The sequence below is a fragment of the Patella vulgata genome, chromosome 6 (assembly GCF_932274485.2).
Source record: "Patella vulgata chromosome 6, xgPatVulg1.2, whole genome shotgun sequence".
Taxonomy (NCBI): Eukaryota; Metazoa; Mollusca; class Gastropoda; family Patellidae; genus Patella; species Patella vulgata.
The window spans coordinates 65,758,374-65,781,310 of record NC_065884.2 but is presented as its reverse complement, the minus strand read 5'-3'; the positions used below and the strand labels follow the sequence as shown (position 1 = coordinate 65,781,310).

At 39.4% G+C, this 22,937-nt stretch overlaps 1 protein-coding gene and 1 long non-coding RNA gene across 2 annotated transcripts; one reads left to right on the top strand and one right to left on the bottom strand.

Moving 5' to 3' along the window:
* The first annotated feature begins 1,890 nt into the window (after nucleotides 1–1,890).
* LOC126824486 (coiled-coil domain-containing protein 63) lies at nucleotides 1,891–13,786 on the top strand. The gene is made up of 9 exons (XM_056101799.1): nucleotides 1,891–2,072; nucleotides 3,340–3,529; nucleotides 4,441–4,551; nucleotides 6,186–6,367; nucleotides 7,381–7,568; nucleotides 8,011–8,300; nucleotides 11,260–11,511; nucleotides 12,525–12,625; nucleotides 13,741–13,786. Exons 1-9 carry the CDS (start codon nucleotides 1,891–1,893, stop codon nucleotides 13,784–13,786), a joined length of 1,542 nt encoding a protein of 513 aa, XP_055957774.1.
* Nucleotides 13,787–15,445: 1,659 nt separating this feature from the next.
* Nucleotides 15,446–22,398, bottom strand: LOC126823952 (uncharacterized). The gene is made up of 6 exons (XR_007681389.2): nucleotides 22,357–22,398; nucleotides 20,365–20,416; nucleotides 18,723–18,874; nucleotides 17,985–18,149; nucleotides 16,824–16,870; nucleotides 15,446–15,526 (listed from the first exon to the last, which is right to left on the bottom strand). It is a non-coding gene; the product is annotated as an uncharacterized LOC126823952 (long non-coding RNA).
* Nucleotides 22,399–22,937: the final 539 nt, after the last annotated feature.

The following is a 22,937-nucleotide window of genomic DNA, read 5'->3' as shown; positions in this document are numbered from 1 at the left end:
TTTTTACTGTTACCGGCTTTGTCTCAATTTTGACAAATTGATTTTGTTGTTTATAATGGGGTTTATATATTTATGGGGGCACCACATTCTTTAAAGTGCCTATAGGGCCTCTATGCCGTATGGGTCTTAATCCCAACCTGCACAGGCATAATGGCGTAGGGCATTAGTGCGCATTAAGAGTAAATTTTGCCCTAGCATTGGCGCTACAGTGTTACCGGCTTTGTCTCAATTAATAACATGACGTATATAAACGTCATTTTGGCAAATTATTGATTTTGTTGTTTATAATGGGGTTTATATGTATGGGGGCACCACATTCTTTAAAGTGCCCAGAGCCTCTGTGACGTATGGATCTTCACCCCTTCTGCACAGGGATGATGGCAAAGGGCATTAGTGTGCATTAAGGGTAAATTTTGCCCCAGCATCGGCGCTACGGTCTCCCTAAGTCCCTTAGTTATTTCAATTTCCAGACTGCCAATTATACACAAGACCTCGGAGTTTCGTTTCCCCCGAATTCATGACTTAATCAGCTGGGAAATCCTCAGGAATTTTCTCAGCCATACTCGCTGAACCACCGTGGCCCCCATGGCCCATAAAGAAGTTACCGGGGCGTACGTAACGGTAGCTAGCCTTTTCATTTCTCTGTTGGCAGGGTGGGTCTGTCAATCGTTCAGATTGGTTACCAGGGGGTGGCGGGGTGCAGGGGAGGCTAAATCTATTTGTTAAGTCCAGCTCAGTTTTTGTCAAGGTCGCCGAGATGCAAATAAGGTTAGGACACGTGCTTGTTGGCGAGATTGTAGGTTAGGTTTAAGAATTTGGGGGAGAGGTTAAGTCTCCACAAAAGCACTGACCTAGGACGATGAAAAATTAGTTCGTGATATTTCCTAGTTTTATTAAAAATAGGCCTACTAGCCCATTCTGAACATCAGAGACACTCTACCTGCGGAGATGGACCCGACCCCCCCCCCCCCCACACACACACACACACACACAAAACCAGCTACCATTTAGTTTTGGTACGTTAGTAACGTACGGCGCTAGCCCTGTTTACATCTCGTGACATAATAATGACGAAAAATTGGGCTGGCCTTATCATTTTTAAGTACTAAACGTGCGGGGCGAGGGGACTATTTCTATGCCACACAGTGTGTACTATCGCGTCACAATAAAAATGACGTCATAATCAGCTGTCCATAACGATGCCTTGACAATAATATTATTACCAAGGATGGCAGCAATCAGGTAAGGTCACTAATTTTAAAAAGTTGATTGGCGGGCGGGCAAATTTATATATTTCATATAGATCTATTAATAAAATATTAAATGTCTACGTCAGCTTAGCATCTACGGTTAACAAACGAGAAGTTGAAAATGCCGTGGAGTAGGCTAGTTAGTATTTAGGCCATAGGCCTAGACCCCAACGACCCCTTTCCTTCAGTCTTACACGTAGGCTAGCCTGGTTAGTAATTCTTCTTCTGTTATATATATGACTATCAATGTCAAATCGCGAAGTTCTTCTCTGGATGGCCGAATGGTTAGCGCGTGCGTGTTGTATCATAGGTCTGTCATTGAGTCAACTGGCGTGGTTTCATTTTCCCGGTTTGTTGTAGGCCTACGTATGACAAGGAGTAGGGTGGCCTGTCGAACCTCGTGGATTTTCTCCGGTTCCTCCGGTTTCCTCCCACTGCTAAAGACCAATATACGCGCAAGCGAATTATTGAAATAAAATTGAACCATGTTAGTCCTGAAATAACCTAATTTGTGTCGATTGGACGTTAAACCCCATCTCTCCCTCTCTCTCTCTCTCTCTCTCTCTCTCTTAATACCATATAGTGTCACTTTTCTCCTTTTAGTTTGATGAAGTAGAAAGAAAGACAACCGCATTGAAAGATGGTGCGTCAGCCTCAGACAGATATTGACGGAGATTCGGGAGATGAGGAGGTTAACGAGATGGCGGTTCAAGAGGCCGCGCTGTTGGCGGATAAGTCTCGACTAATCCACCAAATTCGTGTCATGGAGCACGACAAACGAGCTTATGCTGAAGAAACAGAACGTATTCTTAAGAGACAAAGGTACGATTTTTCTCATGACATATCTAGTTTTCTCCAATAATTCCATGTTTAAATTCAGAAGAATGTCTTTGGTATTTCAGAATTGGGGAGTTAACGTTCGCTTGTATTCTTGGGTGGTATCGCAGAAAGGTCGTCTGCATGCTTTATCTCTTAGCGGGAGTAAAAAAACAACAGTGTACGAGGCAGGGTATGGTTCGTTTGTTGCATTTCACTGATAGCTTGTTGGCGTGCCCCCCATGTACTTAGCCCAACGTATTACCGCGTAATGTGAACAAAATGGCGTAGGGGAGGCAAGGGGTGGGGGCACCTTCCCCGCTAACTTTTGGTCAATCTGACTTTCCGGGAAGACGGGTAAAGTGGGAGAAAAAATATGATATAATCTAGTTGGCAAAATAAACAATCGATTAAAACACAGATCCTATTTCGTTTCGTTTTTTTAGTTCAAAATTTCGTTTTACTTGTCTTTACTACACTAGGATCTGGAAGAGTTGTTATATAACCCGCGTTCTGGTTTGATGTGAGGGATTAGCGAATGAAACCGCCTGTTACGGCGAGTTTTTGACGTGAGTTGCATGGAACTGTGGGTAATCCACTAGACACATCAACACGGATTGGTTAATCAAATGTCTAACGTCATAGGATCCAAAGCCGCTCGTAATAACTATGACCTCTGATGCGACCTCCAGTTACAACTGGTCAGATCTTCATGTATGTAGAGGCCATCGAACGTATAAAAAAAAAACGAAACGAAATATAGATCTGAATTTTAATCAAATTGCAAAACGAAGTGCCCGAAGTCTAATAAAACACTATTTTTTTTTTCTTTTTCTGTTTATTGAATTATACCCCGAATTTGTATTGAATTGACTATGGATTAAAACATTTTATCTGGAGCCGCACTGCTTTGTGGACATTTTTCCGGCATCTGTTAATGCAGCTCCAACAGTTTGATTAGCTGATTTGGATTCAGGTCGGTATATGGGATTTAGGTTGCAAAACCATTTGACAATTTTGAAGCCGCTTGACTCACGGGCTAGAATAGCAGAAAAACGCATATGCGGCGGTTAAATTTTCAAAATTTTCTCAGGGAGGGCGAGTTTCCCATACCCCGCGGCGGCCGGCGAAAACGGGAATTTTTTCAGGCATTTCAGTTCAGATCTGCTCCCGTAACATCCATCGGGACGATACGGCTTTACGAACGTATGGTCGGGTGGGATCTATCAAAGCTCAACAAAATGGCGATCATGATTTTCCATCTATTTTGCAGAATTCAAATTAAAGCTCTGCAGAAGGAAAACCGAGAGATTAGCACAGTTTTACGATTGACTGAGAGCGAGAGGAACTCGAACTGGGATGAGAATAACACGATGATGTTACAAGAACTAGTAGAAAAAGAAGATTGCTATAAACAGCAGAAAGATGAAGAGAGAGAGAAGATAAGAAAATTAGATGAGGAGGTATTAAGACCATATTGTCTATACTCGATTTTCAGAGAGAGAGAGCGAGAGGCCGGTTTCTCAAAGCTCTGTTAACTTTTAACGACTCGTTACTATGAAGTTAAAGGATTGTTATATTTAACGGAGGGAAAGAGAGAGAGAGAGAAATGGGGTTTAACGTCCACTCGACACAAACTAGGTCATTTCAGGACTAACATATGGTTCAGTTTTAGTTCAATAATTCGCTTGCGCGTAGGGGTCTTTAGCAGTGGGAGAAAACACACGAGGTTTGACAGGCGACCCTACTCCTTGTTAAGTACAACCGGGGAATCGAATGCACGCCAGTTGACGGTGAAAGCCGAGGTAGATCCTCATAATTTTCCAGCGTGATGCAGGACGGAGTAGCATTTGAAATTCGAAAAAAGAAATAAAAGTAGACAAAGCTTCCCTCACAGCATATACCGTCATCATTAGCCCGGTTGTTGCAGAAAAGCAGGACGTTAAACATACATTATGCAAGAGCTAAATCTGTCTATTGCAGGTCTTTCTCTAGGCCTGAAATGTCATCCAAATTATTAATTAGACATTAATTAACCTATCCAGACCATAATCAACACTCGATGGCATCGCTTGCCTGCGATATTTAGTGGATTATGAGACGATTTACTGCATAACTTTCCTTCACGATTTAATGATTAAATGGATAATCGAGACTATGCTGTTTATCGTACTGACTTTAGTAGTGATGATCGAGGCTAGGCGGAAATTTCAATAGCTTAATTCTCGGTTCATAGTGGATCAATTTGAATTAAATTTTCAGCAAATTGCCTTTACATTACCTAGTTTTTAACTATTGTAGTGAGAACTGCCAACTCGTTATCTATTCCCCCATATATGTATCTTTAAACCCCATTTTATTTAATTTACCACAGATAAGAAAAATAGAGAAAGAAATCCGTGTAGAAAGAAAACCAGTTGATAGTGTTCCATCAGAGATGATGATACAGAAAAGAACCACTGTTTTAGAGAACAGGCTTGATCAGGTCAGTGTTAATCAGAGGATGCGGATCCAGGGATGCGGGTCCAGAGGGTTCTCCCCGTCCGAAATGGTCGGCAATTATTGGATCTACAGCGTTCCAATTTTTCCAAATCTTCGTGTTGCGATTTTTGCACAATTGGCGCTATAGCATTTTAGCATAAATCTGTAGGAAATATTGTGTGATTTGCACTACAGTAACTGTAGAATATTTGGGGCCATTATTTTCTACAGGGGCCAAGAATTCGGTTGAATACTATACATGTAGAATTCCATCCTATAGAAAATGGAATAGCCACCTGCCCACCTCCCCTCCATCGCCCAACCATTTATAGAAAATTACACTGTTAATCTATGACTTTTTGCTAAGGATATTTTCGACTGACCGCCGACTAATGCCATCGTTAGACCGATGACGGAGCCCAACACCTCCGTTAGATATAACGGCAAGTTAACAACATGTTAAAGTTAACAGGGCTTCCAGCGATTTTATTTCCGTTAGATATAGGTGGGGTGTATGGTCGAATCGTTAGAACGTGCATGCTGTATAATAAGGCCTGTCATTGAGTCAACTGGCGTGGTTTCGAATCCCCGGTTGTACGTGACAAGGAGTAGGGTCGCATGTCCAACCTCGTGGGTTTTCTCCGGGTCCTCAGGTTTCCTCCGACTGCTAAAGACCCCTACGCGCAAGCGAATTATCGAAATAAAATTAAACCATATGTTAGTCCCGAAATGACCTAGTTTCAAGTGTCGAGTGGACGTTAAACCCCATTTCTCTCTCTCTCTCTCTCTCTCTCTCTCTCTTTTCGGATGAGACGAAAAACCGAGGTCCTGTGTATACATTGGAATGCACGTAAAAGATCCCTTTGCAGTTGGAATTCGATATAAGGGTAGGCGATAGTGCCGCTGCCCGGGCAAAATTTCCCTCATAGCACACTGTATATGGCGTATGCCCGTCTTCATTAGCCCAGTATAGGAGCAGAGCAGTAGGAAGTTAAACCCCATTTCAATTCATTTCATCTCTCTCTCCGTTAAATATAACGATCCATTAACTCCATAGTAACGAGTCGTTAAAAGTTAACAGAGCTTTCAGAAACCGGGCCCAGGACGTCAAATTGGTAAATTGTAATAAACGACAACAACAATAGTGTGGGCGATATCACTGCGGTGGAAGTGGACGATAAATAAAGCTATAATGACTTCAGATGTGCCTTACAATGGTACAAATATAAAGATTACAAAATAATAAGGGGATCACGGTGGCTAAGTGGGTAAGACGCTGGCTCGCTAGTCTGGAGATCGGGTGTTCTGGTCAGTGATGCAGGACGGAGGGCCTGAAAAGGACAGCTGTCTATTCGTTTGGATGGGACGAAAAGCCGAGGTCGCGTGTACACATTGGCGTGCACGTAAAAGATCCCTTGACAGTTTGAGTTCGATATAAGAGTAGGCCGTAGTGCCGCTGTCCGGGTAAAATTTCCCCCATAGCACACTGTATGGCGTATGCCCGTCTTCATTAGCCCAGTTGGAGCAGAACAGTAGGACGATAAACCCCATTTCATTTCATTTGTAGAATCATAAAATTAACAATACTATACTAAGACAACACAAGAATCAATATAAATTGCAAAATATACATTACAGAGCACGGTAAAGTTTAACGAACAGTTGGCAGTGAATGCTGAACTAAGGTTAGAGATAGACCATTCACGCCGAGAAAAAGGCATGTTTGAGATCTTCTACAATAAATTAAATACTGAGTTACAACAACTCAGAAAAGGTTCCAGCGAGTTTATTCAAGAAGCGTCTCAAGCCTATGAACAAAGGTACGTGATATTCTGGCCTTTCTTTAAACATGCATCATGCATGAGCTAAATCTACCTATTTGAATCCGATCTGCTGCTCAACGCTCATTAATGATTAAATCCAAAACTGGATACTCGAGACTATGTTTTTTTATTTTACCGACCTTAGTAATGATTATTGAGGCTAGGCCCAAAATTCAATCGCTATATTCTCGGTTCAAAGTGGATCAATTTGACTGAAATTTTCACCAAATTCCCTTTACATTATCTAGTTTTTAACTGTTATAGTGAGAACTGCCAAATATTTATCTAATCTCCCATAATGTATCTTTAAGTTAAGAATTTACTCATCTTTCAATCACTGTTTATGAGAAATATCTTTGGTCCAGAAACATAAAACTTTGCACATAGTATCTTAATGATGTATTTGATACATTAAAACAACAAAGTTTTAAAAAAGACTATATTTTAGTTCAAATGAGTCGAACAATTTTGGGTAAATTCTTGACGCAAGTCTAAGAATGTTTATTGAACTTAAGGCCTGTGACCTTTTGTTTTTATGATTTGTTATTTATTTTCCTCATGGTTAGCACGTGCGTGCTGTATCATAAGGATTGTCATTGAGTCAACTGGCGTGTTTTCGATTCCCCGGTTGTATGTGACGAGGAGTAGGGTCGCCTGTCCAACCTCCGCCCCCGCACCCCCCCCCCCCAGCTAAAGATCCCTACGCACAAGCGAATTATTGAAATAAAATTAAACCATATGTTAGACCCGAACTGACCTAGTTTGTGTCGAGTGGACGTTACCCACAGTTCCGTGCACCACACGCCAAAAGTTCGCCGTTTCATTGGCTAATCCCTCACATCATCAACAACACGTCAATGATAATAACTATCGCAGATCCTGGTGTAGTAAAGACAAGTAAAATGAAATTTTAAATTTTGAAATAAGAAAAACGTAACGAAATAGGATTTGTGTTTTAATCAGATTGAATGTTTCTTGTTAAAGAATTGTGTTATATTTTTTTTTTAAAGAGACGAGGCCCATAATATAATGGTGGCTCTAAAAGACAGAAATGAAAAAGATCAGTTTCAGCACGAGGTTGAGATGAAAGAATTACAGAGAATAATAGACCACGATAATAAACTCAAGGAATTTATGATGATCAAATCTAGTGATAGAGCCGATTTCAAGGAAGAGGAAGAAGCCAAAAAGAACAAAAGTACGTTGAGCGTCGAATGAAGGCCCGTTTCCGCGCGCGTTTTCAGCGGTTACATGGAAACGGCCCCCATTACATTTGCATTAAACCGAATTTTTCGCACGCGAAAACGCGTACATGGAAAACGGGCCTTAGAATACAAACATTAATGAATGAAATGAAATAGGGTTTAACGTCCAACTTTTCTGCACTGAGGGTCGCCTGTCCAACCTCGCTGGGTTTCTCCGGGTGCTCCGGTTTCCTCCCACTGCTAAAAGACCCCTACGCGCAAGCGAATTATTGAAATAAAATTGAACCATATGTTAGTCCCGAAATGACCTAAGTTGTGTCGAGTCGACGTTAACCCCCCCCCTCTCTCTCTCTCTCTCTCTCTCTCTCTCTCTCCCCCGTCCATGATAAGAGTGTAATTTGATCTATTTTTGAAAGTCCTTTCCTATTGTTTCAGATAAACGCGATGGAGACATTGGTGCTGTAGTTGCTCAAATAGAAAGTTTTGAAGAGGCTTTTGAACAAATTAAAAAGATCACTGGCCAAGATGATATAAACACGATCACGAAAGAGTTCCTGACAAAAGAAAATGAGAATTTCGCGTTCTTTAATTTTGTGAATGAGTTGAATAATGAAGTGGACAATCTACAAGAAGAGATCATAAACATCAAACAGGAAATCTGCCGCTTTGAAGAAGATGATTTCAAGATGCAGACCGACAGAAAGGATTTCTACGAAGAATTCAAGGTATATATAGGCGAACTGTTAAAGTCCATGAACGTTATGAAAAATGAAATGAAATGGGGTTTACCGTCCTACTGTTCTGCTCCGAACTGGGCTAATGAAGACGGGCATACGCCATACAGTGTGCTATGAGGGATATTTTACCCAGACAGCGGCACTACGGCCTACACTTATATCGAATTCCAACTGTCAAGGGATATTTTACGTGCATGCCAATGTGTACACGGGACCTCGGTTTTTCGTCCCATCCGAACGACTAGACAGTTGTCCTTGTCAGGCCCTCCGTCCTGCATCACTGAAAAGAGGGAACCACGACGAAAAACCTGAATGCACTTTCTCGGCCAATGCATGGATCGAACACCCGACCTCCAGGCTAGCGACGGTTAGCGTGCGCGCGCTGTATCATAAAGTCTGTCATTGAGTCGACTGGCGTTGTACGTGGCAAGGAGTAGGGTCGCCTGTCCAACCTCGTAGGTTTTCTCCGGGGCCTCCGGTTTCCTCCCACTGCTAAAGATCTCTACGCGCAAGCGAATTATGTAAATAAAATTAAACCATATGTTAGTCCCGAAATGACCTAGTTTGTGTCGAGTGGACGTTAAACCCCATTTCTCTCTCTCTCTCTCTCTCTCTCTCTCTCTCTCTCTCTCTCTCTCCCTCTCTCCAGGGCCCGATTCCTAGAAAATTCTTAAGCACGTTCTTGTGCTTAGATTTAAGTAAACTTTGCATTTAAGTAAACTTACCTTATTTTGTGTTTCCAGAAAATTCTTAAGAACGTTCTTGTGCTTAGATTTTAAGTAGACTTCATTGTAAGCACAAGAACGTTATTATGCGTTCCAAGAAAAAACTTAAGCACAACTTCGTTCTTAAACATAGTCAATCTCAGCACAAGTCCCAAGCAAGGTATACGGCTTGCTTACCAACCTTAAGTCTGTTTCTGCTTCAAAAAAGATGGCTGACCGTAGAGTTATTCGACATTTTAAGTAGACTTCATTGTAAGCACAAGAACGTTATTATGCGTTCCAAGAAAAAACTTAAGCACAACTTCGTTCTTAAACATAGTCAATCTCAGCACAAGTCCCAAGCAAGGTATACGGCTTGCTTACCAACCTTAAGTCTGTTTCTGCTTCAAAAAAGATGGCTGACCGTAGAGTTATTCGACATTTTAAGTAGACTTCATTGTAAGCACAAGAACGTTATTATGCGTTCCAAGAAAAAACTTAAGCACAACTTCGTTCTTAAACATAGTCAATCTCAGCACAAGTCCCAAGCAAGGTATACGGCTTGCTTACCAACCTTAAGTCTGTTTCTGCTTCAAAAAAGATGGCTGACCGTAGAGTTATTCGACGGCATTTCCGACACCTTTTGACACCAAAGAGACAATTACAAGACAGAGAAAATCCTTCTCCAGAAGAAATTTCAAATTAAGAATGCTATAGAAAATTTCGTTTCTAGGCCTACCCTGAAACCATTTTATTTATTTGCCAATTAGTAAACAATAGGCTACAAACACACAGGCTACTTTAAGATCAGGCGCTCTCACAATTATTCAGTAAGTTTGTATGTGTCTGCGTTTTTTATCTTGTGGCACATTTTATATGTGAATAGGGGACATGTCAAATGCATCGAAATGAACCATATGACGTCAATGAAGCAGACGACAATTAATTTAAGACGTAATTCGCATACCAAAGTTGTTTTTATGACGTTAAAGAGCATACTAGTTTCAGTTTATGGTAAACTTTACCAGTCACAATGTGCTTAGAACTATACTTGACTTGTGCTTTCGTAAGAATGGTCGGCGTTTTTATAGAGTTTCTTACGTAAGAAAAGGTGAAGCATGACTTTGTGCTTACTTTAAGAATTTTCTAGGAACCGGGCCCAGGCTAGCGAGCCAGCGTCTTACCCACTTAGCCACGTGATACCCTAGACGATATAAGAATCACTTACAAATACAACTAACACACACACACACATGCTATATTGTAACAGTGGAATCTCTAATAGGAATTAAGGGGTGTGGGGTGGATGGCCGAATGGTTAGTGAGTACACGCTGTATCATAAGGTCTGTCAACTGGCGTGATTTCGATTCCCCGGTTGTACGTGACAAGGAGTAGGGTCGCCTGTCCAACCTCGTGGGTTTTCTCCGGGTCCTCCGGTTCCCCCCACTGCTAAAGACCCCTACTCGCAAGCGAATTAGTGAAATAAAATTGAACTATGTGTTAGTCCCGAAATGACCTAGTTTATGTCGAGTGGACGTTAAATCCCATCTCTCTATCTCTCACTTTCTCTCCCAACGTCGTGTACTGATTTTAAAATGTTAACTGTGTGTTAAGTATTTGGTATCAGGATTCTATGTCTTCATGCTAAAATCAATATTGATTGGCATGGACCAATATTGAATTCTAATTTGTGTTTTTAATTTCCAATATTATGGATAGTATTGAGTTAGAGGTTTAGTCCCTTTAAACATACATTATGCAAGAGGTAAATCTGCCTATTGCAGGTCTTTCTTTAGGCCTGAAATGTTATCTAAATTATTAATTAGACATTAATTAACTTATCCAGATCATTATTAACTCTCGATGTCATCGCTACCTTGCGATATTTTCTGGATTTGAATCTGATCTGCTGCTCAACGCTCATTGATGATTAAATCCAAAAATGGATAGTCGAGACTATATTTTAGTAATGATGATCGAGCCTATAAGGCCTAAAATTCAAAAACTAATATCTCGGTTCATAGTGGATCAATTTGACTGAAATTTTCAGCAAATTCCCTTTACATTATCTAGTTTTTAACTATTTTTAGTGAGAACTACCAGCTCTTTATCAAATCTCCCATAATGCCCCTTTAAACGAAACTTGACAAATATGGCTTTGTAATCATGACCTCCAAATTATTCACGGAATTAAATAACTTCAGTTGATTCAGTTTGTAATTTGTTTTTTTGTATGGAACAGTTCCAGGCTAAATGTGCCAAGGAGGAAATGGAAGAGACAGAGGAGAGAATCGACGAATGTGTTGATATAGTGGAGAAGTTAACAGATGGCGTCGAATCGTTGTTCAACTGTTTAAAATGTGACAGGTCGGCCATTAATGAAATGCTTGCATGTGAAGACGGAGTAACGGAAAATAATATATTGCTATATATGGGTATTATTGAACAGCGTACAATGGATTTGTTACACATTCAACACTACATTGATATGAAGGTAAGTCAAGCCTGCCACCACAGACAATGTCAGGCACAGATTCAGGCTTTGTCAGCCACTAAACCTCTGGTGCCTGTCATTTTGTCCGGTACTGATTTGTCTTTTTTTATTGATATTATTAATACATGTCCGGCACTAAGTTGAAAATGTCAGGTACTATTTCATTAGTGTCTGGCCGTTATTTCCAGGCCTGAAGGTAAGTATTGGATCTTATTATCGTAGGGGTACTAGGTGACCGAGTGATATGATCGAGTTAAATGAAATGGGGTTTAACGTCCTACTGTTCTGCACTGACTTGGATAATGAAGACGGGCATACACTATAAAGTGTTCTATGACGGAAATTTTGCCCGCACACCGGCGCCACGGCCTACTCTTATATCGAATGCCAACTATCAAGGGTACAGATGTGTACATGGGACCTCGGTTTTTTGTCCCACCCCAACAACTATATGTTGCATCACTGACACGGGGAACCGTGCCGGAATATCCCGCTGAGCATTCTCAGTCAACACCGGGATCGAAAACGGGACCTCCGGGTTAGCAAGCCAACGTCTCACTCACCGAGTCACCGCGTTGTTTCGATTTTAAGTTTGTACGTGACAAGGAGTAGGGTCCCCTTTCAAAGGCTGTCGCGTAATTTTCTGATTTTGATTGGTGAGTTGATTTGGGTCGACGAATCACAACACGCGCATTACTCAACACGTTGTTATAATTTTACTTACATTGTTTCAGTATGCGCGTGAAACCATAAGGTCTGTCATTGAGTCAAGTGGCGTGGTTTCGATTATCCGCTTGTACGTGATAAGGAATAGGGTCGCCTATCCAACCACTTGGGGTTTTCTTCGGGTCTTCCGGTTTCCTCCCACTGCTAAAGATTCCTACATGCTAGCGAATTATTGAAATAAAATTGACCCATATGTTGGTCTCTCAATTAAAAGGCCGAACTCTTTAACGTTTTGAGTAAAGGTGTATGTAATAATCAATCTAAAGGCCTTGTTTATATATTTGTAGAAAGCTGAACCCGAGAAGGATGGTCGTAATAAAGACAAAGAGCCTGTAGAAATAAAGACAGAAAGACCAAAACCAATATCAATAAAAGCTCCAACTTTAGGGTACAGGATTTTTTTATTTTTATTAAAGTCGCTGACGGTCATTTGAAGGATTGTTGAAGCCCTTGTAAAATACAATATTGTGAGGGTTAAATAGCCTACAGAAATATCACTATCAATCCAAAAATGATTCATTTTAGCTCAATATTTACAGATACCGAAAATTTTGCAACATTCGGTTTCCTGTGCAGACGAAATATGGCTAAATCTATTTGTTAAGTTCAGCTCAATTGTAAATAAGGTTAGGCCACGTGTTTGTTGGTGAGATTGCATGTTAGGGTAAGCATTGGGGCTAGGTCCAGGGTTAGGGGTAGGGGTGGGATTAGCGCTAGCCCTGATTACAACCCGTGACCTATGACGAAAAACTGAGCTGGTCTTATCATTTAGCACTAACAGACAAAATATAAACAAACCAGCGCCATCTATAAGAATAAAATCTGTTGATGGACCTCATTTTAATCTGATTGAATCCAAGTCTGGAGATTTTTTACCGTTAAAAATTGTGTTTAGTTTTCTAAGCTTAATCATTTTAGGTACTTAATCATTTTAATCTGATTGAATCCAAGTCTGGAGATTTTTTACCGTTAAAAATTGTGTTTAGTTTTCTAAGCTTAATCATTTTAGGTACTGGCGATTAGGGGCTTTAAATATGCTAATCTGTTACTGTCAGTATGTTAATCTGTTACTGTCAGTATGTTAATCTGTTACTGTCTGTGTGTTAATCTGTTACTGTCAGTGTGTTAATCGGTTATTGTCAGTATGTTAATCTGTTACTGTCAGTATGTTAATCTGTTACTGACAGATGTTACCGTTGCCAATATCTTACTCTTGTTACTGACAGATGTTACTCTTGTTACTGGCGGATGTTAATCTTGTTACTGACAGATGTTAATCTTGTTACTGACAGATGTTAGTCTTTTTACTGACATATGTTAGTCTTGTTACTGACAGATGTTACTTTTGTCAATATGTTATTCTTGTTACTGACGGATGTTAATCTTGTTACTGACAGATGTTACTCTTGTTACTGACATATGTTAGTCTGTTACTGACAGATGTTATCTTTGTCAATATGTTACTCTTGTTACTGATTTGTACAAAATATCATATCTTTACAGATACACGTTTGTCTCTTTGTTTTCAGAGATCATGAAGATACGTTAGACGAGGAACTTGAAATTCGGCCTTTAGGCTACGAAGAAATAAGATACTTAGTGAATAAAAAAATAACCAGGCCATCCAACTCAACATTCTGTAGTTCACCTCCAAACAAATCTGGACCCAGTTAAACTATTGTAAAACAATTTGAGTGATCATGGTCTGGACCTAGTTAAACTATTGTAAAAACTTGAGTGATCATGTAAATAAACCGCACATTTTATTAAACAAAATCACTACCGGCTTTCGATTATCGGTGTACAAAACATGGTTTTATTTTTAAAAAAAGTATCTGAACGTCATTTAGTGGATCAAGTACCCCCCCCCCCTCCCCCCGCCTCCCCGCGCACACACCTTGCAAACTTCAAAATTGTGAATGATAAATCTCTATTACGCATTCCAGTCCAAAAGTGGCACAGTTCCCTCAAGTATTTTAATCCAAGCCAGGATATTTTCTAGCGTTGATATTTTGATTCCCTTAATTAAATAATCAATTCGGGTACATCTTAGTCGTGAAAATGTTGACGTTTTCCGAAAAATACAAATAACACAGAGAGAATCAATTTTAAAATGTATTAAACATTCAGAATATCTATGTTTTGTCTAACTGAAATATTTTACTCTACTTCTCCCTGTTTTGAATTCAGCCACATGTTAGTCCCGAAATGACCTAGTTTGTGTCGAGAGGACGTAAAATCCTCTCTCTCTCTCTCTGTTTTAAATATAGGCTAAATAACCACCAATGTAATATTGCTGAAAGCAGTCAAACTTGTAATTGATAAGAATTTTTATATATATATTTACATCTTTTGAGACTTTTTACATTATTTAACAGTTTTATTTTGATATCGATTTATGTCCCTCTCTCTCTCTATATATATATATATATGTGTGTGTATATGTAAATAAAAGCACAATAAATACGTCCAGTTAAAACTTTAACTTTTTTATTCTGAAGGGGGGTGGGGGTGGATTGGTTAGATCTATTTGATAAGGCCAACATCAAGTTTGGTCATAGGTCACGAGATGTAAACAGGGCTAGTGCTAATCCCAACCCTAACCTAGCCCTAATGCAGTCAAAACTTTTACTTCTTTATTCTGAAGGGGTGTGTGGGTGACCGAATGTTTAGCGCGGGTACGTTTTATCATAAGCTCTGTCATTGAGTCAACTGACGTGGTTTCGATTCCCGGTCGCCTGTCCGACCTCACGGATTTTCTCCGGGTCCCCCCACTGCTAAAGACCCCTACGCGCAAGCGAATTGTTGAAAATGAACCATATGTTACTCCCAAATTTGCCTAAGGTGTGTCTAGTAGACGTTTACTCCCCCCCCCCCCCTCGCTGGCTGGACAATATTTTCAAGATTACCCTATAAAAATATAAGCAGCCTTGGCCATTCCCCGGAGAAAACCCACGAGGTTGGACAGGCGACCCTACTCCTTGTCACGTATAACCGGGGAATCGAAACCAGCCAGTTTACTCAATGATACAGCGCGCACGTGCTAACCATTCGGCCATCCAACCCCCATGATGAAATGAAGATGGGCATATGCCATGCAGTGTGCTATACTATGAAGGGCATTTTCAGTGTAGTGTCATTCACACTTCATGTGGGTGGTGTCGTCACTTCATTTGGGTAAGGGCAAATTAATGAGATGGAATTTGACTCTAAACCAAACATTTTATTTTACTGTTTATTTGTGGTTTATTGACTGTTTCCTGTAATCTCATTAACAAGCGTTGTAAATCTGAAACAAAAATCAATATAAAGTTCCATCGTCGATCGTTTTTAAATATATATATATACTCTTCAAAAAAAAGTAGGGGATATTCAGAAACAATACAAGACTGCGGAAATGCACTGCTGTTTTTATTAGAGGTAACCAGTGTATGTTAATAACAGGCCAATTGCCTGAACACAGTTCAAATGGGCGGCTTATCTGACGGCCCCATTTCACTCGCAAAGAGATACACTGTCAAAAGTGAAAATGGACGTCTTTGATTTTTGTCTTCATAATGAGTAATTGCTCCACCAATCCTCAGACATTCAGCAATTCGCCGTGGCATGCTCCTAATCAACCGTCCAATCACGATTTGGGGCAATCTGACCGACTCCTCTTGCAGTGCCACAGCCAATTCTTGGAGTGTTGTCGGTTGATGTTGACGTCGACGAACACGTCTCCCGATCAAATTAAACGTAACATACTAAAGCAAAGATACCCTAAACAGTAAATCTTATGCAAGAACCGATGGGGAAAGCAAACATGGATAGGATAAACCAGCAAGCCTCAGTTTTCATCACCCCTTCCTCAAGTGTCAAATTTGACAATGCGTGTCGCATGTGCAGCTCAGTGGTTATAATGGGGCGATAAGTTCTTCATCTGTGAACATACTCTCAAAGCATGCCAAGGGTCCATGACTATTTATCATATCACAACCTGCATAGGTATTTGCATGTCAATATCCCCTACTTTTTTTGAAGAGTATATATACAATATGATCGATCTTCAAGTATATATATATATATATTTAAAGTACCGATGCGCCATTTGAAGCAATACGAAAACTACAATATTGTAAAAGATGAATCTAGGAATATCAGTCCAAAAATGGCTCAATTCAGTTCAGTATTAAAATAGATATGTGGATTTGAAATGTCATCGATCTATGCTACTCGCTGTGCAATAAACCCGCTGCCATTTTGCTGTCCACAGAAATTCACAGAACCTGAGTAAAGTAAAAAAAAAAATCCCCATAGTTATATAGGCAGATCGCTTCTATGATGTATTTTCTCTGTATACAAAGAAAAGGGCGAGGGAAGGTGAGAGGCGTCTAATGCATACGTTTTAGACCATACGATCTGTCAGTGATGTAATTATCATGAGTTCGATTCCACGCCTATTTCTGACCAAGTTTTGGATTGCCTGTCACTTGTGTGGAAGTGAATTATTGAACTAAAATATGTATTCCATTCCTAAAACGATCGACCAGGACCCAGATCCTTCGGTTTTCATAGCATCCGAATTATTACAAATCAATACTTACAGCTTCTAAAAACGTTCTCATTTCTGATACTTGAACCTTACCATCACCTGTTATATATAAAATTATTTGTGCTAGCATAAGAAACAATCTGATTAAAACACAGATCCTATTTCGTTTCGTTTTTTTATAGTTCAAAATTTTGTTTTACTTGTCTTTACTATAACCGGCGTTATGGATGATGTGAGGGATTAGCCAATGAAACGCTCTGTTACGGCGAGTCTGTGGCGTGAGTTGCACGGAACTGTGGATAACGCACTAGAAAAATCAACGCTGATTCGTTAACACATTCTGACGTCATAGGTCAAAAGCCGCTCGTATGACATCTGACGCCCCCACCCCCAACCCCTACTTCAACTGGTCAGATCTTCATGTAGTAGAGACCATCTTAAGTATTAAAAAAACGAAACGAAATATAGATCAGTATTTTAAACAGGTTGAACAAGAAAAGGAATCGAGCAAGACTAGGAATCGCCTTAACTGTACACTGAACAGTTTGCCCAGTGAATCGCCTTAAAGATGAGTTCCCGGAAAAGTATTTATCGGGTGGTTATTTCCAATAAAAGTATGGCAATTTTGGTATATATGGAAAGTAGAGATATCCAATCTTACTAGAAAAATACTGGATTCCCCGAAAAACACTCATGGAGCGTATACAGGACAAAAACGTAAGGGTTTCCCTAATCAACAGCCCGACGATTATAAACTTCTGCACGCGTGGTGTCAAAGGTCACAAGCGAACATTGAGCGCTCGATGTACAAGTTGATAAACTTTATGAAGAGTTAGAAGTACAACACTTTCTGAGATAAAAATGACGGAAAAAGACGTGGGTAGTGGATAATCCGAGAATTTAATTAGGATTCGATATTTGTAATAAATAGTAAGCGATTAAAGACAACAAGGATTTGAAGCATAATTATGACAAATTAATTAGTTTGAATATGTTTTTGGTCCATAAATACCATTAAATCACCCAGTTTGCACGCGGGAACCCATCTTTAACTGTAAACTGAACAGTTTGCCCAGTGAATTTATGTGCTAGGGTTTCATTCGGGTAAACTTGTCTGCGATATGTTCGTCCAGATTAACCCCCTCTCTCTCTCTTTCTCTCTCTCTCCCTCTCTCTCTCTCTCATACCCAAATGAAAACGTGTACCTACGTACCTGATTTATCAGCTCTCGCCTTAAGAGCAGGTACGTCACCAGGCTCTAGAACACCATCGGCATCAGTATTCAGAAAATCAAACACATGTTCTGCAAAAGCTCTCTCGTCATGGTAATTTGAAACCCATCCATTGGCAAATTCCACTTTTTCTACTTTCATATTATCTGAAATTACAAGATGACAATGCATATGCGCCGTTGTTAGTTTCTTCGGAGGAATACAATGGCTGTCACGTGAGTGAAAGCGTCCAATTAGATCGTTATTGAACGATGATTTTAATCTTTATAACCCCAACAAGTTCATCATGTCATCATGCCAGGGGAAGCAATTACTAGGCTTGGTCCTTATAAAACACCTATGACACTGGGTAACGCCCACTGCAGATTTAGTCATAGGTCACCCTAACCCTATTCACATCTAGCGACCTATGACGATATCTGCATGCGATGGGCCTTAACTTTTAGACTTTACCTATGACACCTGGTACAATCTAAAAGGCACGCTGTAGATAAGATAGGGGTTGTTATCTATGCACGTTATGGGTTTGGTACCGAACCTGTATGATATGCCAGTCACGAAATGACCCCTGGTTACCGTCGAGTGGATGTGACGCCCAATCCTCCCTGTCACTCGCGGGGGGGGGGGGGAGGCAAGTGGTGTTGACCCCCCCCCCCTCTCTCTCTCTTTCTGTGTGTGTGTGTGTGTGTGTGTGTCTCTCTCTCTCTGTAAAAACTTACTGTTAGCATCATAACGAGTAAGGAAGTTGACAAGATCAAGTTCGTCGAGAATACCATCATCATTAAAATCAGCAGACTCTATAACCATATTAATAACATGTTCTTCTGTTAAATCAGCATGGTTATTGTGTACACATGGTGCTGACCAGACACTGTTAAAGGAAAGGCAAGCCGACGATTTTACATAGTTAACAAGAGAACCCCCACTTTTAGGCTGAACTTTCAGTTGACGCACTAGCCCATTATGCACACGGGGAACTATCTACTTAGAGAATCGATCTCTGCCCTGACTGCCCGCCATGTTGAAAAATTATTGTACTCTTTATGTTATGCGGCTCTAATCCGTTTTGCGATATTCATACACCCAAAGACTAAATAAACATTTCTAATTATCATTAATTATGAAATTAGAAGCAGAATATTGGACTTCTTAAAATTCTCGAAGTATATTTAGTGTTTTCGACTAGAATCGTTGATGTCGGTCAACTAGTTTCTTATGACTAACACACATGCTGATTTCACAGGTTTTAGATCTTTTCTTGGGTTACATAGTTAAAGTGCATTTTGACTTTTACCAAGTGTAATCAAAATCTCTTATCAACATTTGTTAAACATGCATTAGGCAAGTGCTAAATCTGCCTATTACAGGTCTTTCTTTAGGTCTGGAATGTTATATAAACTATTAATTAGACATTTATTAACAAAACAAGACCATAATCGTTTCTCGATGGCATCGGATACTCGAGATTTTAACTAGATTAAAACGGTTCGCCATTTAAAAATTTAATTTAAAAATGGGAAAGCGAGACTAAGTCCCGATTATACCAGTGCGCTGGTTTACCACTGTGCACACATCTTGTCAAAACTACAAACAATGATAACTTGGCTGAGAATGAAGTAATTTGAATGAAATTTTCAGTATTTTCTTTTTTTATCATCTATTTTTGAATTATTATAGCAAGAATGACCAACTCTTTATTAAACTCTTAGCTAATGTATCTTTAATCCGGTGCAAACTACCATATTGTGAAAGTTGAATTTCTAATAGGAATACCAGTCCAAAAATGGTTCAAATCCATTCAGTGTTTACAAAGATGTTGAATTGAAAGATATTTAGGAGGTGGGGGGGGATGGATGGTTGAATGGTTAGCGCCTGTGCTTTGTTTCATAAGGTCTGCCATTGAGTCAACTAGCGTGGTTTCGATTCCCTGCTTGTACGTGACAAGGAGTAGGGTCGCCAGTCCAACCCCGTGGGTTTCCACCGGGTCCTCCGGTTTTCGCCAACTGCTAAAGTCCAATACGCCTAAGCGAATTATTGAAATAAAATTGAACCATATGTTAGTCCCGAAATGACCTAGGTCTAGTTTCCTCCCCACTACTAAAGACCTCTAACGGGCAAGCGAATTACTCAAATGCTAGTCACCATACCCCTCCCTCTCTCTCTCTCTCTCTCTCTCTCTCCCTCTCTCTCTCTCTCAGTGGATTTAGTGGTGATTAACCCAGCAACAATTAAATATGGTCTGAAAAAGGCAAATGAAGATCAGAGAAAAATCCTAGATCCTATTAATTATCGGAAATTCAGGAAAGTTTACTCAGAGAAACATATTTGACACTAGCGTTTGTTAAACAAACAAAAACATACCAAGCCAAGATGGCGACAAACACAACCAAAGTAGTCATTATTATGGTGGAATCTAAAAAATATAATGTTTATACACATCTCAATGTAGGTGATAAATACCAAAATATAATGTTTATACACATCTCAAGGTAGGTGATAACAAATACCAAAATATAATGTTTATACACATCTCAAGGTAGGTGATAACAAATACCAAAATATAATGTTTATACACATCTCAAGGTAGGTGATAACAAATACCAAAATATAATGTTTATACACATCTCAAGGTAGGTGATAACAAATACTAAAATATAATGTTTATACACATCTCAAGGTAGGTGATAACAAATACCAAAATATAATGTTTATACACATCTCAAGGTAGATGATAACAAATACCAAAATATAATGTTTATACACATCTCAAGGTAGGTGATAACAAATACCAAAATATAATGTTTATACACATCTCAAGGTAGGTGATAACAAATACCAAAATATAATGTTTATACACATCTCAAGGTAGGTGATAAATACCAAAATATAATGTTTATACACATCTCAAGGTAGGTCATAAGAAATACCAAAATTTGGGTTTCATGCTTCCTTTTATGTATTGTCTGAAATGGGTTTCTGGGTTTAGAGTGAATTCAAGATCTTATTCCTAAATATGGTCATATTTCGTATTCTACCATTATATATAATATGGGATCGGTATCATTTCGGACAGGCACAAGGAATTCGAACAATGGACATGTTACTAATACTAATGGGAGCCACGGTGCCTAGAGAGATGCTGGCCTACGAAGTTCCTCGGAATTTTCCCTGGCAAGAAAAGGAATCTAGTCTTAAACATACATTATGCAAGAGCTAAATCTGCCTATTGCAGGCCTTTCTTTAGTCCTGAAATGTTATATAAACTATTAATTAGACATTAATTAACTTATCCAAACCATAATCAACTCTCGATGTCATCTTATGTCTCGGTTTCCAATCTGCAGCTCAACTCTCGTTGATGATTAAACCCAAATGTGGATAATCGAGACTATGTTTTTTATCGTATCGACTTTAGTAATGATGATCGAGGCTAGGTTTAAAATTCAAAAGCTAATATCTCGGTTCATGGTGGAGCAATTTGACTGAAACTTTCAACATCTTATATTTACGTTATCAAGTTTTTAACGATTATAGCAATAATTTTCAACTGTTTATCTAGTTTTTAACTATTATAGCAAGAATTTTCAACTGTTTATCTGATCTCCCATGATGTATCTTTCATGCTGGGACAAAATTACATGTCCCGTGCATACCACTGATAGCACGTTAAATATCCCTCGACAGTTGAACATGGAAGTAAGAGTAGGCCATAGCACAGTTATCTGGGCAAAATTTCCCTCATAGCACACTGCATGGGGTGTATACCGTTTTTTTAGTCTACTGGTTGGCACAGAAAAGTGCATATTCCTGAAGCAATGGCCCGAGAAACCCCCCTCTGGCCATTGCTGGATTGGCTTCTGATACTTGAGCTTTTGAGGGAGTTTGTCTATTCTTCCAGTTTAATCTGGGTCTTCCCTAAAACTTTGGACAGTGATTTAAGGTATTAAAAACGGTGAAAGTATTTTCGTCTCCAAACAGTATTGTTTACATTGTTTTCGATTTGATAAAATCGTTTATCACGCAATTAGTTTTTCTGCAATATTCTGCTATACACTGGTTAATTGGGCATAATAAAATCGTGAGTCATGACGTAACGTTATGTAAACATATTTGGTCCAATTTGGAGCTCTGTTTTAAGCGTAATACTTTTGTAACGCAGTTAGCTATTGGTTGTTAATCGGACCATTGACCAGTCATAATTTGGAACAGAAATTTGCTTTCGTTAAAGCAGTGTTTAGTGGGATTAGGTATAATCAAACGAAACACTGCGAGGAGTATGAGAAAAGTAATACACTAAACTCCATTTCTTTTCATTTCAATTCACTACTACTAATAATATATGGAACTTCTTACCTTTCCTATTGCCTTTCTATCGACTTGTGACTAATTAAATCTGTTGCATTTTGTCTTATAGACTGGGCTGTGATAACGTCACATAGAATCGGACAGGTGCGTGCTCAAGATACATGCAGCGTGTCATCGTACACCAGACCAATATGGATAATTAATCAGAGATAATGCTGGTGCTATACAGGCTGATAATGTCACTGATAGGGTCACTGAAGAGAAAAGGCCTATACTCCCAAATTTGACTTGTGTAGGTGCAACATGATTATCAAATCGGTCAAGGGTAACTAACTCTGGTAACAGGAAAAATTCTACAAGGGTTCGTCGACATTTGGGAGTCACTGTGACTTCTTGGATAAGTCGGTGGGTCACTGTAAAAGAATGTTATCGTTATAGAATAAAACAATATTGCTCCCAAAGACATTACTTACGAAGAATAGATTCAAGTAGCTAAGTCTTTAACTCAATATCATCCAGTCTTTGGCATTGAAAACAAATTATTTGTCAATTTAAATCAACATTGATGTTGTGATCTTACCGGAAACAGATGGGCTTCTGATATCCAATATTTAAGACAAAATAAACAT

Coding starts and splice junctions, on each gene's coding strand:
- LOC126824486 (XM_056101799.1), top strand. CDS start 1,891: ATGGTGCGTCAGCCTCAGACAGATATTGACGGAGATTCGGGAGATGAG. Junction 2,073..3,339: donor CGTATTCTTAAGAGACAAAG/GTACGATTTTTC, acceptor TCTATTTTGCAG/AATTCAAATTAAAGCTCTGC. Junction 11,512..12,524: donor AACACTACATTGATATGAAG/GTAAGTCAAGCC, acceptor ATATATTTGTAG/AAAGCTGAACCCGAGAAGGA.